General features: G+C 64.1%; 1 protein-coding gene across 4 annotated transcripts in view; it reads left to right on the top strand.

Moving 5' to 3' along the window:
- Positions 1–15,893, top strand: part of RBFOX3 (RNA binding fox-1 homolog 3) — a 353,380-nt gene that overhangs the window by 320,811 nt on the left and 16,676 nt on the right. For 3 of the 4 annotated variants that reach the window (XM_027770751.1, XM_006145691.1, XM_006145688.1), the window contains 5 exons: positions 3,661–3,915; positions 10,549–10,686; positions 12,968–13,021; positions 13,676–13,768; positions 15,191–15,251. In XM_027770751.1, the coding sequence (XP_027626552.1) occupies positions 3,694–3,915; positions 10,549–10,686; positions 12,968–13,021; positions 13,676–13,768; positions 15,191–15,251 (568 nt within the window). In that variant the 5' untranslated portion in view covers positions 3,661–3,693. The remainder of the gene's footprint in view (positions 1–3,660; positions 3,916–10,548; positions 10,687–12,967; positions 13,022–13,675; positions 13,769–15,190; positions 15,252–15,893) is intronic. The other variant, XM_006145687.1, reaches the window with a different exon arrangement.

Below are 15,893 nucleotides of genomic sequence, written 5' to 3' on the forward strand. Positions count from 1 at the left end.
GGCCGTGGCTGTTAGATCATCCACCCACCCACCCAGCCAGCCAACCACCCTCCACCCAGCGGTCCCTCATCTTTTTCCCCCCGTCCGTCCCTCCATCTGTCCAGCCAGCCACCCACCCACTCATGTGCTTCAAGATGGTTCCAAGTGCAACGGGGTCTGCCAAGAATGGGGTGCAAGAACAGGAGAACTAGGTGGTCTCCACGTTTTCCCGGGAACCAGTTTCACAAGCTGCTTCACAGTGAGGCCATCTGCTGTACACCCCATGTCTGGCGGGGACTCAGCTCACACTGCCCAGCCTGGGCACTGCCTCTGGCCCCGGCAGGCCCGAGAGGAAGGAGGATGGGACAAAGCCTGGTCACGCAGCCTCGTGAGGGCCCAGGGCTCTGCGCAGGGCTGGTGTCCGCACCTTCTGGGAACCTGTTTGCACTGCTCGGGGAGGCCCGTTTGCAAAGCTCTCCAGGTGACTGGAATGTGGAGCCAGACCTGACACTCAGTGCCACGGCCAGCTCCAGCGGGGCACAGAGGGAATGCCCGAACAGCCCAGGAGCACATGGTGACCATGCAGAAGAAGAGACCTCTGCAGAGAGACCACGTGGTCACCAGAGCCACCAGTGGTTGAGCCCATCCTGAGCGTGCCAGGGTCTGGGCCGTGACTTGGCCATGGAGCCTCCTCTCCGACAGGACAGGACTGCTGTCGGAGGGGAGGGCTGCCGTTCTGAGTGGAGGTGCAGACAGGGCGCCTGGGCAGCTGTCCCTAGCCTGGCAAGTGGCCCTGGCCCTCGGTTTATTGGCCGTGAAATGGGGAGGCAGTGGCATCGCGTGTGGGGTTGGGGTCACATGACCTAGCATCTGGACACAGCCCCACGTGCTCCAGCGTCTGTCCTGCTGCGGCCTCAGACATCCTTGCCATGTTGCACTTCACAGATCTTGCCGAGCTCAGCCCCCTCCAGACTCTGGCACACACCGCCCGGGGACCCCCACCTCATGTCCACAGGTCCCCCCGACTCGCCCTTTAGCCCTGAGCTCTGGGCTCCGGCATGACTGGCAGCTGTCCCTCAGTCCTCAGTGGGACCAGGGAGGAGGGCCCTGGGGGTGTGGGCAGAGAGGGAAGGAGGCAGATGGGAGGGAGTGCGCCCTTTCCCCGCCCCGCCTCATGGGGACTACGGTGAGCTGGTGAGGGCCCTCTCAGCTGGGGGCCCCGGTGACTGCCAGAGGCGGCAGGGCTCTCCCCACCCCAGCCCTCCCGCTCTCCCTCCTCACTCTCTTGCCTTTGCAGCCTCCTTCCCTCTCTTGGCCATCCCCTTGCCGAGGGTGGGTGTGCCGCCCGCCCCACCACCGCCTCGCTGCAGCCCTGCCATCCCTGACCCATTGCCAACAGTGAGGCTGGCTGTGAGGCTGCAGCGATGAGGTGGACCCTCCAGCGAGGGGGTGCAGGTTCGGGAGTGACTGCGTGTGTATGTCGTTTTCCTCTGGTGTCGGGAGCTCCACAGGTCTCTGCAGAGAGGGAAGGGACCGTGGCTGCTGAGGGGGAGCCGGGAGGATAACAGGCTACGCTCCCGCTCAGTCCCGGGGGGTGGGCACTGAGATGGCCCCTCTCCCCCAGGGCACCAGGAGTGGGGGGCAGAGCAGGGCTGGACCAGCCAGATCCTACCGTCCAGCTGGGCCCTTGGGCAGAGTTGGAGAGCCATGGCCTGGCAGATGGGGTGGGGGCTGGCCTGAAGCAGATCATCGGCCTCGGGTCACTCACCCACTGCAGCTGCGCCCTGCGGGGGCCTAGCACCAGCAAGTGCTCGACACCCAGCAAGTGCTGTCTGTCCCCCGCCCCACCCCACCAACCGCAGGCCCAGGGGTGGGGGCTGCCTGTCCTGCTCCCCAGCAGCCCCGCCTGGCGGGTGGTCCGCTGTGGGTGAAAGGTGGGAGCTAAACGAAGGCTAACCCAGCGTGATGTCTGGAGGGAGCACCATGAGACAGCGCAGAAGGTGGGCAGAAGATAGGAAACGTGTTGTCGGGGGGTGTTGTCGGGGGGAGCAGGGTGCCCATGAGGGGGGACCCTGGAGGCAGAGGCTAAGGCAGCCAGGCTGAGGCCAGGAGCCAGGCAGGGGGCATACGGACATGCAGGGAGGCGGGAGACAGCCACGGGCAGCCGCAGCCTGGTGCAGGTGTCCAGGAGGTGACACTATATCCATGGTGTGGGGCAGGTACACGTGGTCTGGGCCCCAGCAGTGCCTTAGGCCCAGGAGGAGGCTGCTGGGAGGTGAGTGGCCACTTCCCCACAGAGCGGCCTTGCAAGCATTCAGCAAGCCCCTTCCATGGGACTGCCTTGTCCTGCCTGTCCCCCTTGGTGGCCAAGTGTCGGCCTGCCCATCGGTGCCAGGTTCTTCTGCTACAGAGAGCCATGCCATCTGCCGTCTGCTCAGACACCCGGGGTCGAGGCACACCTGCTGAGGGTAGTGCCTGCCTCCTCCACCTGCACCTCATCTGACACCATGGAGGTCCCTGCCACTTCTCTGGGGCAGAAGGACCCACTGGGCTGTACATGCTGGTTCTCGTGAGCACCTGGATTGCAGAGGCAGGTGGGTGGGCTGAGCCTGCGTTGACGTGATGAGCTCCCGGGTGACGCAAAGCTGCAGGCCGGCACCCCACTGAGAACCACTGCCTCGGGGCCCTGTCGGGGCTTCTGCACGCCCGTGCCGTGGCCGGGTCAGCGTCCAGCGGGCTTTTCCCCAGCCAGGAATGGTCTTTGGGAGACTTCAGGGATCCTCGAGACAGGCGCTCTGCCCAGTGGTGGCCACCGTGGGGCTGGGGCTGCCAGGGCCCACGGTCGGCCTCTGTACCCTGGCCTCAGACACTGCGTGCCACAGGATCCTCGAGGTGGCTCTTGTGCTTCCCAGTGAGAAAATGAAGGCTGGGACCAGCAGGTGGGGGAGTGGGTATGTCATTGGACTCCCAAGTAGTCGAACACGGTTCAAGTCCCAGACCTGACAGCTTCACACTCACGCCACGCACTCTGGAGGTCCCAAAACCCCGAGAGGAGAATGGAGAAGGGACTGCGGCGTGGCCATCCCCCCAGAGCATGACTTCTCACTTCTGTCTCTCTATAGCAAACATCTCTCAAAGGGAAAAAAAGAAAAAGAAAAGAAAATCAAGGCTTTTAAACCCCAAAGTGGGGGCTAGCAGATGGCGTGGTGGTTAAGGTGCTGGACTCCCATATGGCCGACCGTGGTTCAAGTCCTGAAACTGATAGCTTGAAATTCATCCCGGGCGTGTGTACCTACATGCCCAAAATCCCAGGAGGAGAATGGAGGAGACTGGATTGTGGCGTGGCCATCCCCCTGGGGCGTGAGTTCTCACTTTCCCTGTCGCTGTCTCTCACCATCTCTCTGGTGAGCGAGCACATGTGCTCTATGGCAGAAACCTTTAAAAAATAAATAAGTCCTAAGTCAGGTCCTCGGGTCTATGAAGGGCGAGGGTGTGGGTGCAGGCACCCCCTTGGACCGAGCGCCTGCTGCCCCCTTTAGCTCGGAGCTGCCATCCCACCTGGGAGGCCCACCAAGGGACCCCGGGATGCTGCCGCTGGAAGTGCCCTTCCGCACCACGGAGACTTCTGGAACTGTTCTGGGGGCTGGACTCTAACAGGCCTTGTTCTCTCTCCCTCCACAGGGCAATCAGGACGCCACGGCTCCACCAGAAGCAATGGCCCAACCCTACCCCCCTGCCCAGTACCCCCCTCCGCCTCAGAACGGCATCCCCACCGAGTATGCCCCACCCCCGCCGCACCCCACGCAAGACTACTCGGGCCAGACCCCGGCCCCCCCAGAGCACGGCATGACCCTGTACACACCAGCACAGACCCTCCCCGAACAGCCGGGTGCCGAGACCAGCACGCAGCCCATCACCGGGACCCAGACAGTGCCGGTAAGACACCGCCTGCCAGGCCAGCCCAGCCAGGAGCTCGGGGAGGAGCTTCTGCCCAGGAAGGCCTGCCGCAGGGGACACGGAGGGGCCTGTGTGAGTGGGGGGCAGGCCCCCCGGCAACGAGCTCCCAGCCCTGCCTTCGAGACTCTCATCGGGCGCTGAGGACCTTCGTGGTGAGCAGGGACCACAGGGCACAGCCAGGCCCCGAGCCAGGGCGGCAACCCTGTCCACCTCTGGCTGCCCGAGCGGGCTTTGGCTGCAGGCAGGCTCCCACCTCGCCCACCTGGCTGGGAGGTGGGAAGCTTGTCCTCATGACCTGTTCATGGAGAGAGAGGGCAATGGTGAGGCTGAACCAGGTCGCGGGCAAACCCGAGCGCGGCGGCGGCCTGGGCCCCCGAGCTGTCTGGGGCTGCAAGCCCACCTATCATTTCTAATCGCTTGTAATCTACCTGCTTGGCTGCCCTCCAATCAGATACCTTCAATTATGTGGTTGTAATGCAGCTCCAGGGAAAGTGCTGAGCCCTGCACTTCTCGGATTCCCCGAGAGTGGAGGAGGAGGTGGGGAGTGGCCAGCCGGGGGGGGCTCCTTCTCCAGGTAGCCCCTCTCCCAGGCCAGGCAGCCGCACAGCCTGCCTCTTCCCACCCCAGCCCCTGCCTGGCCTCCATCGCGGTCTCCCTGGGCCTGGTGTCCATCCGCCTCTAGGGCTCTGGGCATACACAGCCATCCCTGCCCTGGCTTAGCTGTGGCCAGCAGGCAGGGGCCAGTCTAGACCAGTGCGCCCTGCCCACCTGCGGGGGGCACGGCCCTGGAGGCCTCCTGTCAGTCCCCCACTGTGCTCCCTGACTCTTCCTGCAGTCGAGCCCGGCTCCCAAGATGCATGGACTCAGGTGCCACCTACTTCTCTCCCCACGTGGGCAGGGACTCCCCCAGCAATGCCCAAGCTCTGGATGGAGCCCAGCCAGTGCCCTTCCTCCCTGCCTGAAGCACTGACTGCCTGGGTCTGTCCAAAGCCATGGGGTAGATGTCTCCATGCCTACAGCATCCTGGTCCCTGGCCTGTCCCCATGCTGCCCTGGCTTTTCCCGCACAGGACGCAGATGGAAAAGCCTCGCCCAGGGCTGCAGAGCCGGGATCCTGCTGCCCGGGCTCCTGTGCACCACACCCACGACCCGTGTGTGCTCGGGACAGTGGATCCCAGGAGCGGAGGGTTCGCTCTAAGCAGGTCACAGCAGTGGGCTGGACCTCTTCCCGACAGCTTCCTGAACCAATGACAGGTCTCCCGCAGTGAGTTGGTGCATGTGTCCCAGCAGTTGGTACATGCAGACCGTCAGGGTGGCAGATGACACAGAGTGGGGCCGCCACGGCACCCCGGGGCCTCTAGACTCAACCTACCAAGACATAGTCCTCATTGGTGTGGCAGATGTTACCTGAGCGCCTACTGTGTGCCAGGCATGGAATTAGCACCGAAGGGATGAAGGAGACATGGCCTAGCCCTGCCCTCTGGTTCCCACCCAGCAAGGACAGCAAAGCTAGAAGGAGAGGCCGGAGGCGAGGCCACCTGTGAGAGTCCATGGGCCGTGGAGAGGGGCCTGGTGTGAGTGGTAGCTGCTGCAGAGGCCAACACTGTGTCCAAGGTGGGGGTTCCCAGCCAGAGAGTAAGAGTCTAGTCAGCAGCCCTCTGTGCCCCCCAGGAAGGCCCAGGGGGCCCCAGAGCTGGGTGAGCCTCTGTTTATGCTAGAGCTCAGGTCTGCAGGGGTCGGGGGGTGCCGCAGGGCTTCTGCGTCCTTCCGTGTGGACTGGCCATGCATGGGAGCTGCTGGGCAGCTCAGTAGCGGCAAGGCCTGAAGAGCCCAGAGCTGCCCATAGGGCCCTCCCCACAGGGGACAGAAACACACAGCAATGGAGGTTCCCGGGTGCCCTCCCTGGGCAGCCCGGCCACTGCCGAGCCCTGCAGTTACCCCAAGCCACGTGTCCCTAGGCCCTGGCCTTGTGGGTGATGGGGGGCCCTTTCAGCTCACTTGAGCCTCTTGAACCTTCCCAGGCAGCCTGGCCTTAGGATCAAGCCGGAATGGGAGCAGCGGGTGAACAGGCTCTAGGCTCCAGTCCAGACCTGTCCTGTGCCCCTTGATCTGCCAGGATGCTTGAGGGTCCGTATGTAGTGGATCCTTCCTCCCCCAGCCCCGCTAAAGACCTCCCGAGAGAATGCCCCTTCAAATGCCTCCTGTCAGGCCTGGGCAGACATGCAGCCTCTGGCCTTTCTGGGGACCAGACGCTGACTAGCCTGGAGGCCTTCCTGCCCTCTCTCCCAAGGCCATGGTCCGTCCTGGCAAGGTGCATGGCCAGGTCCAACAGGGAGGCAGGGCTTTGAGAGCCAGGCCAGCACCCCCATCATCCCTGGTGGTTGTTGCTGGTGGGCACATCCGGCTCTGGCTTGGGCAGAGACTTTCCCGGAATTTCTGAACAACCAGGTCTCTGTTTTCGCTGCCTTCCTCCAGAGGGCTCCAGATGCACATAATGGGGAGTCACATTCCGGCCACTTCAGGAGCATTCCTGCCACCAAGGCAGGGTGCCAATCCCCCTGAGGAGCAGTGGCACGGCTGGCCCTGGGGACTGTCACAGAGGCACTGGGGGGTCACCACCGTGACTGCCAAGGGCCAGGACCTTGGGATCCCATGGAAGGAGGGGCTCCAACTGAAGCCTCGTAGCCTTGCCACCCACAGGATGGGTTCTGACTGGCCAGTGACCTTCCAGCTGCAGCCACGACCTGGAACAGCTGCTTATTCCGTGTAGAGGTCCACTTCTGACCAGATCTCTTCACTGTCCAGGGACACGGGGCCCTCCCTGTAGGGTCAGGGAGGAGAAGCCACGAGGGCTTGGGATGTCTGTGCAAGGACACCACTTCTACCCCCTTACCTCGGTGACCTTTGGCAGCAGGGGTGCAGACCGTGATGGCACTGAGGAGGGGCCAGGACCCCACCTCTCTGCTGGCAACACCCCAGGGGCTGTGGTCACTCGGGGCCGCCGGCGCCGGCATTGGGGCCAGCAGGCTCGGTACACTGAGACAGGTGTGCAGGTAGAAAGTACCAGGACAGTGCACGGGGGGCTGCTTTGGAGGCCTGGCCAGGTGGAGAGAGGGTGCTGAGGCCAGTGTCACCCAAGTCGGAGGAGGTGTTGACATGCCTGTGCCCACCTCTGGGCTCCTCTGCCAGAGGGACCACATGGGCCTGAGGGGCCAGCGCCTACCCCACCCCGGCTGGGGATCTGTGCCTGCCTACCTCTGGCTTCACCGCAGGCTCCAGTTTTGAGCAGCAGGCCCCCTCTGCCCAGGGACAGCTCAGCCATTAACCCTCTGTCCTGTTCCCGTCTCCAGCCTGAGCTTCCCCACAGACTCCCCCACCTTTCTGACCTAAGGCTCAGGCCTGCTCAGCCTTAACCGCAGGCCTTGCGGCCCTGCCCTGAGGAGCGTGGTGTGAGGAAGGCAGGGAGAAGAGGTGTCAGCCCCGACCCTGCCGTGGTGAGCTGAGCCGTGATGCGCCACCAGGGAGGCAGCGTGGATCGGGCAGCTCAGCTGGCCAGACGGCAGCGCGGCTACAGAGGTGCCCAGGAGACCTGGCACTTGATGTCGAAGTGGGTGCACGGCCCACCCAAAAGGCAGCCTGGGGCTGGAAAAGACGCGCCCAGACACCGGCCACCCACTGGGGACTAGCTGGGTAGGGCTCAGAGGTCTCTGTGGCAGGATGGGAGGCAAGAAGAGATCTCGAGGAGCCAGTTCACCCTGCGCCGCATCCCCAAAGCTCGGCTCCTCCCGGTGATGACACCACCTGGTCCCGCCTACTGCCCAGGGCCCACCGGACAGGCTGGTGCCCTCTCTGTGTGCTGAGCTTGGAGAGGGCAGGGCCAGGTGGGTACAGGTGTCTCAGTGGAGGAGGGAAGATGCACCAGGGCCCCAGACCCTGCCCAGCCCGCCAGGAGCTGGCCCCTGCCTTGAACGCTGCCAGGGTGCACAATGCCTGGGACAGGCCGCGGCAAGCCTCGAAGACCAGCAGGGAGAAAAGGGGGTGTCCCCTCACTTGAGAACTGGAGGCAAAGATTGCTAGAAAAGAGGGGGGCAGGTGAGAGCCCTGTGCCCAGGCAGCAGGGCGGTGGAGGTGAATGGTGGAGCTGCACCTCCCCGCAGGGGCAGCTGGTGTGTGTTTACGCTCCAGGGTTTCTCCGCACAGGTGTACAGTTTTACAGCCCCGGACCCATTTATCTGCCTCAGTCTACAGAAAAGTTGTGGGGTGTGTGCCCCGGCCCCCTCTGCTGCCCCCCTTTGGGGTGGGATGCAGTGCAGGAGGCCCAAGCCTCATGTGCCCCAATCCCACCAGCGCCACCTCATGGTCCCCTCCCTGGCCAGGAGGGATTCTCAGCAGCTCTCGTGGGAACCAGACTGGTCCCGTCCTGGCCACAGGGCCGTGCTGTCCACTGCCCTCTGCTGGTCGAAGGCCCCTATCGCATGCCCCAATCCAGGCATTAGTCAGCTGCGCCCCAGCCGGCTGCGAGCTCAGGTGTGTGGGATGCGCTGTGCGGATTGAGCAGGGAACGGCGCCCAGTGTGACCACTGCACAGATCCCTAAGAGGAAAGCGCTGCCTGCCGTGGCTAGAGAGGGCTCAGGCCAGCGTCCACGCAAGCCCTCTGGAGTCCAACCCAGGATTGCTTCTGTAAGGTCAGGGCCACGGGGGCATGCATAGACCTGGCCCAGGGCTCCTCGAGGTTGCTGAGAGGGTGGAGGCTCCGCCATGTGCCTCGTCGAGCCCAAGTCAGCTCACCGCCGACTTGCTGACCTGAGTGGGGAGCCGATGCAGGCAGACTGGGTGTCTCCAGGGCCAGTTGCCCACCCGCCTGTCCCTCTAGCTGCTTTCTACAGATGCCCCTGCCAGAACCTGGCTCCCACTGACAGATCTGGGCAGGTGGGTGGGTGTTTCTTAGTGGCGTACCCCAAAGAACAGCTGGCCAGGGCTGGAGGACACATGCTCTCTTTGGGGGCCTTAGCTGCTTACCCCCAGGACACCAGCGAGGTTCTGGGTCCTCCTGCCATTTCCCTGGTGGGGACAGAGGGGCTCACTGGCTCGTCCTTCTAGAAAGAATACAAGATTGTTCGGGGGCAGGGAGAGCTGAACAGCCCTGAGACAGAGTCACGCTGGCCCCGCCGGTTACCTGTGAGCTGGCCTTGGTGAGGCTTGGGCCATGGGCTCCCCTGCTCTGCCTGCCGCACCCACGCTAGGAGGCTGCCCAAGGAGCTCCTCCCACAGCTGGGCCACTGCCTCCACAGCACAGGCCACACGGGAGACCACAGCCCTGTCACAGCCACTGTGCACCTCCCACAGGCCCCGGGGCTCAGCCCTCCACGTCTGCTCCAGAGGGCTGGAGTCGGCTTGGCCGGAGTCCCCTACCAGCTGGTGTCATCCCAGATCAGACCGAGACAAGCCACAGAATCCCAAGGCAGCAGGAAACCGAGGCAGGAGAGGGACGGAAGCTAGTAAGAAATGCTTCTTCAGCCTGACTCCCCCGAGGGCAGCTCGGCTTGAGCCTACTGGAAGAAGTTGGGGCAGTGGGAGCCGGGTGTACATCCCCCGCCTGTGTGTCACCAGCCCCTCCGGACTCACACTCGGACTGCTCTCTTGTCTTGCCAATGGGACGAGAACAGGAATGTCCCCAGGTTAGCAGGCCGCTGTGCCGATATCCAGATGTCCACCCAGCGGTACTGTGAGGGTGCCTGCTCAGAGGGACTTGGGGCTGGAGGGGCTCAAGGCCAGCTCACAGGGAGCACCGGAGAGCTGCGGGCGGGAGATGTTGGCCAGGCCACCAGTGCTGGTCCATGCCCCGCCTCGTCATGGGGAGCCAGGCCAGGTGGCCCGGACGGTGTGTTCTCAGAACCCATGGCCTGGGGTCTGGGTCTGGGTCTGGGTCTAGGTGTGGAGCAGCCACAGGAGTGGCTTTGGTCACGCTGTGTCTGGAGGCAGTCCCACAGGTGCTGAGCCTCTGCAAAGGGGAAGTCCCTGCGGGTGTGTGTGCCTGGGGAGAGCACTAGTCCTGTGGGGCCCAGCCTGCCCCGGGTTACGGTGAGAACGTGCAGGGCTGCCCTGCGGCCTGACGAGAGCACCTGGGCTCGTGGGGCTGCCCTGGCCACAGACCACCATAACGCCTGGGCGTGGTTTCTCCTCCCTCTCTCCTCTCCTACCTGCTGTGCCCACCTCTGCCACACAGCCACATAAAATCTCCCTACTCCGGCCAGACCTTGGGAGCCTGGTCTCCAGCGCCCAGAACTCAAGAACAGTAGTAGTTGGGAACACTGTACAGCCGCTGAGGGGCAGCTTCCGAGCTGGAGGAGCATAGATCCAGCCAGGCCAAGGAGCCTTGCTTTGGGGTGGCAGGAGGCGTGGGTCACGGGCACTGTGTGGGCAAAGGCTGGGAGGGAGGGGTTCTTGCAGGCAAGACATTCCTATTCCCTGTCCGCTGGGGATGGCCTGCTCAGATCTGGGAGGGTCCCGGGCCCAGGGGTGGGCTGGGGAGCATCTGACCTTCCGCTCCTTTGGCAGAAGGGATGGGCAGGCTAGGTGCGCCGGCCTGGCTCACAGCCTGTCGTCCCACAGCAGACAGACGAGGCGGCACAGACGGACAGCCAGCCACTCCACCCCTCTGACCCCGCAGAGAAGCAGCAGCCCAAGCGGCTACACGTCTCCAACATCCCCTTCCGATTCAGGGACCCCGACCTGCGGCAAATGTTTGGGGTGAGTGTGCATGGGCCCCCGTCGTGTCCCTCACACAAGCACGTTACAGCAGTGCCCCACAGCGAGCCTGCCCCACAGGCCCAGCATCCTGCACTTTCCCTGGGGGCAGCAGCGCTCTCGCCTCAGCCTGGGCTCAGACCCAGGGAGCAGGCTGTTGGCCCTCCACCTGCCCCCAGCGCCCTGGCCGGAAATCCACCTGTCACTCCACTGCCGCCAGAGTCCCCTAGGGGCTCAGCAGGGAGGGAGTATGATTCCGGCTCTCCTGTTCTGGCTTCCTTATTCCTGTCCCTGCTGGGGATTCAGCCTCTCCGGCCATGTCTCCCCAGTTCCCCAGGTGGCAACCTGAAACAACGCAGTGACAAGAGCAAGCTCGTGACTTCCCCCCAGAGTCTCAGCTCTGTCTTTGCTTTGGCACTGTGGGGTCCCGCCCCAGGCTATGGCACGAGCATGCAGGGCTGCCCTGCAGCCTGCACTTGCATTGTTCCCTCGCTAACGAGGGCACTTGGCAGGTGCAGATGCCCAGATTCTGGGGCTGGTGGGCAGGTGGGCTGGTAGGCAGCACCAACGGCTCGGCCTGGCGTGATGCAACCGGGGCCCCAGGGCTGACCTGTTTGCAGGACGGTATGTCTGGCCCTAGTTTCTCTTCCCCAGCCCTTCTGCACCCCGAGCTCCTCCCTCCCGCCTGCTGTGTGCCCACCTCCACTCTGCCACACACCAGCAGCCTGTGGCTCCTGAATCCCAGCTCTCCCCTATGCCACCCCAACCTGGCTGGCATTTGTCAGATGCCTGCGGAGGTGCCTCCAGAGCAGCCCAGGACAAACAAGTGCCAGCACCTACCCTATGAGGGGACCTCCACTCCCTGTTTGGGGACCAGGGCCTCAGTGGGTTTAGAGATTGAACTCCCTGGGAGGCTGGCAGCATTTAGAATCATAAATGAGGACTCAGTCCCCTGTAACCTGGGGCTCGGGCACTTGCCAAACCTCTCTGACCCTTGGACCCGGCCTCCAATAAGGCAGCTGACCTATACCCTTGATCCGCAGCAGCTCCCTGAGTCTTTATAGGACACTGACAGCAGGGACACCAATGGGCATCAGTCAGCTCCCTGGGGCCCTGAGGATGAGGAGCACCCTAATGGGCATCAGCTCCCTGAGGCCCTGAGAACAGGGGGCACCGATGGGCATCAGCTCCCAGGGTCCCAAGGATGGGGGCACTGACGGGCATCAGCTCCCGGGGCCCAGAGGACCGGGGCACTGGCGGGCATCAGCTCCCGGGGCCCAGAGGACCAGGGCACTGTCGGGCATCAGCTCCCGGGGCCCAGAGGACCGGGGCACTGGCGGGCATCAGCTCCCGGGGCCCAGAGGACCAGGGCACTGTCGGGCATCAGCTCCCGGGGCCCAGAGGACGGGGGCACTGGCGGGCATCAGCTCCCGGGGTCCCAAGGACGGGGGCACTGGCGGGCATCAGCTCCTGGCAGGGCTGGACTTGCTGTTCTCCGTCCCCACCAGGCTCCTCGCGGCACCCCTTCAGCTGCCTACACAGGTGGTTCCCACAGAGCGCTGTCATGACTTCACAGGCGTTCCGGGACCCCGGTCACAGGTTCATAGCCTCATGTGCCAGTGGGAGGCTGGGTTGCCCTGGTGGGACTCTGGGCCAGGGACGGGCAGGAATGTGACATCTGGAGAGTCTTGTCCACGTGGCCGAGGTGACCTGGATGGGCAGGTGGGCCTGCCTCACATAGCAGGCATGGCCAGGGCACAAGGCCTCCCAGCCCTATGCTGTGTCCCCAGACCTCCTCGGCTGACCTCACCATCCTTCTTTCTCCTGCTCTATCTCAGGGGTACCTGCGGGGCCCCTTTCCCACCAGGGCCTTCACCCCATGGTGCCACCCGTCTCCCCACCCCAGCGCTCTGCTTTCCCCATGGAACTCTGGCCCTCCCAGGGGCTTAGGCCCTCCTCCCGTCTACTGGAGAAGGACCCCTGGGTAGACCTTTACCCTTCAGTGTGAATTAGGGTGGTCATCCCTATAGCTGAGTCCCTTCGGGAAACCAGAAGGGATGCTGGGGACACCCGCGCAGCTCCTGCGGCAGCAGGGGCCAGCGTCCTGGCTGGAGACGCTTCCTGGGAAGGAGGGCCGGCTCCTGGAGAAGGTTGGAGCTGGCCCTGCTCCAGCACCACACGACCACACGGAGGGCCGCTCCTTCTCTTCTCAGGAGTGGAGCAGATGCCGGCCAGCAGTCTTAACCCGCCCTCTCCTATCTCCCCCTTCTCTCTGTTTCTGCAGCAATTCGGAAAAATCTTAGACGTGGAGATCATTTTTAACGAGCGGGGCTCCAAGGTGTGTGCTGCAGGGAGGCCGCCACCACTGCGCGCCGCTGTAGGCCTGCCGGGCTAGCTGGAGTGTGCGTCTCCTCCCGGAGCTCCAGGGCCCCTGAGCGACTGGTGCTTGCCCTCCCCGGCCCGCCCATCTGCCTTACTGCTGAGCTTTAACTCTCCGAGCTGCCAGGACCTCTTGCCCGCACTGGGGGGGCTCTGGCCTGCCCTTGGAGTGCCTAGGGGCTCGGGGGAGGGGCTGCAGTGTGGGCGGCAGGGGGGTACAAGGCAAGGACAAGGACTGCTTCCCCAGGAAGAGGTCAGGTGGGTGGGCTGCCCCCTGAGGTCCTGGAGCCCAGCCTGTGCCCCACCCAGGCGGCTAGGTGGCAGGCCCTGGCCAGGCACAGCTCTGGCTCATCTGGAGGTGTCAGGTAGTCACCTCAGGCTGGGCTCAGACCGGGCCAGCAGCTGCCCCCGCCCAGCGCCCAGACCCCTCCTCTGCCTCCTACGGTGACACCAGGACAGACCCCTGGGCTGCCCCAGTCTCTGCTTCAACTCACCTGACTCAAGCCCTTCTCTCTCTCCCCCTCCCTGCGCCCTGCCCTCCCACCTGCCCCTCCTACTTTCTCTCTCTCACCCTGTGTCTCTCTCCGTGTCTGTCCCCTCCCTCTGCTCACAGGGCTTTGGGTTTGTAACTTTTGAAACTAGCTCAGATGCTGACCGAGCCCGGGAGAAGCTGAATGGGACGATCGTAGAGGGACGGAAAATTGAGGTGCTCAGATAAGTGTGCTGCGGCAGGGAGGCCCTGAGAACACCCCTGTCACCCCGGGTCCCCCAGCCAGCACTGCTGCCTCCAGGCCCTGCAGGGAGCCCAGCCAGGGTCCCCTGTGGCGGGAGGAAGGGTCACCCTGAGGCCAGAGCCCCCATATCTGTCTTTCGGCTGACCCGTCACCTCTCGCCGCTTGTTGGTCTAGGCTTTAGGGCCATCCCAGGGCCCCTTCCCTGCTCTGTCTTCTCCCTCTACTACTTAGAGGAGGCCCTGTTCACACCCACAAGAGGTGCCCTCAAAACCATGTATAACCATGTATTTGAGGCTCAGCAGCTTCGAAGATGGTGCTGGCCTGCTCTGCACATCAGCTGGGAGGGGGCTGGCTCTTCTGAGCAGCTGCTAATCCTCCAGGCCCTCACCAGGGCAGCAACCGCCCCTGCAGTTGCCCCACCTCAGCACCCCCAGCCCTGTTTGGGTGGAAGCAGGGTCAGCAGGGAGATAGGGACCCAGCCAGACAAACAGCAGGAAGAGGAGTTGGGGAAGGAGTGGCCCTGTGCTGCCCCCTGCTGGACTCTGGTTCCCAGGGCAGGGCAGCCTAGGGGCCGGAGGTGGGAAGAGAGCAGCTGCCGGCAGAGGTGGAGCCCCCGGGGCAGCTGTCAGACAAGGGGAGGGCTCTCTGAGGGCGAGGTGGGCTGCTCTCAGCCAGGGCTACAGCTGTGGCCTAAAGCCCTCTGCTTACATGGGGCAGGCAGCCTAGAGCCCTCCTGGGCTCCACCGAAGGCCGTATTCTTGTCTGGTTCTTATGCAGGCTCTCTCTGTCTCCCACGTCCCAGGCTGGCCCTGGGCACCTTCCCGGAGCTTACACGAGTAGGATTAGGACCCATCCCTGGCACCCCTGCACCCCTCAGCCTTGCCCCCTGGCACACATGCTCCATCTGCAAGCTCTGTGCTAAGCAGAGCAGTTGAAGACTCAGACTCAGGGAATGAGCTGCCACCCTGGCAGTGGGGGGGCACCCCAGTGCCCATGCCCTGGGGGATCAGCAGTCCTCAACGGAGGACATCTGTCTTTGGGCCACCAGGACACTCGTGGGGAGCCTACCCACGAGCCCTCCAAGAGGCCGAGGTTGCCAGAGGGGAGCCGCAGCTCGGTGTGTGGGAAGAGCCCAGGTCTGGGCCCGCGGCATGGGCAAGCTGGGACCCGTGCTGGGAGCTCAGAGTGCCCGGACTCACGGGACGGGGACAGCATGGCAGAGAGGAGGCCAGCGAGGCTGGGCTGAGCCACAGCCTGAGTGCCCCGGGGCCCCTTTCCCTGCCCCCAAGCCCTTCATGCAGGCTTGCGGGCAGGAATAGCCCAGGCAGGACGGGGCGGAGGGGGCTGGGAGGAGGCTGGTGCTCCCTCACCGTGCCCTCTCCCTCTCCGGACAGGTCAACAATGCCACCGCCCGAGTCATGACCAACAAGAAGACTGCGAACCCCTACACCAACGGTAAGGGCCGGGACCTGGGGAGGCTGCTGCAGGCCGAGCCTCCTGACACTCGTCCCCGCCCCGCCCTGCTCTCCTGTTGCTGCTGCACCCGCAGTGGGAGGCAGGGGGCAGGCCCACTCCCACTGCCCATGTGTGCCCCATCCGTCCCCCGGGCTTTCCAAGTGTGCACAGCACCCGGAGCCATGTGTGTAGGCGTCAGACCCGGTGGTGGCACAGCGGCGACGCTGTAGACCTTCAGCCCATGTCCTCCCAGGGCCTTGTATCGGGAGCTCTCTGGTCAGACCTGCCCCGCCTCTGGCTCAGGGAGGGTGAAAGGTGCAAGGGCTAGGGTGACCTTCTAGAACTCTCTGAGTCCAGTCTCTTCATCTACAAAGCAGGAGCCGTCTCACCACCTCTGATTAAGTGACAAGTGACAGCTGAGTGAGGGCCCAGACAGGTGCTCAGAACTGAGCGAGTGTGCTGATTAGAGGGGCGGTCTCCTTGGGCTCTGGAGACACGGGTCCTAGCTGCGCCTGCCGCTTCGTTGGAGTGCTGGGCAGTCCCGTATGCGTGCGCAGGCCCAGCGGGGGTGGCCGGTCTTCCTCGAAGATGCATCTGTGACAGGGTGGGCCGCCACGAGAAGAGGCTGCACCGTGGTGGCTG

The sequence above is a fragment of the Tupaia chinensis genome, unplaced genomic scaffold (assembly GCF_000334495.1).
Source record: "Tupaia chinensis unplaced genomic scaffold, TupChi_1.0 Scaffold000159_1, whole genome shotgun sequence".
In the NCBI taxonomy this organism is placed as follows: domain Eukaryota; kingdom Metazoa; phylum Chordata; class Mammalia; order Scandentia; family Tupaiidae; genus Tupaia; species Tupaia belangeri.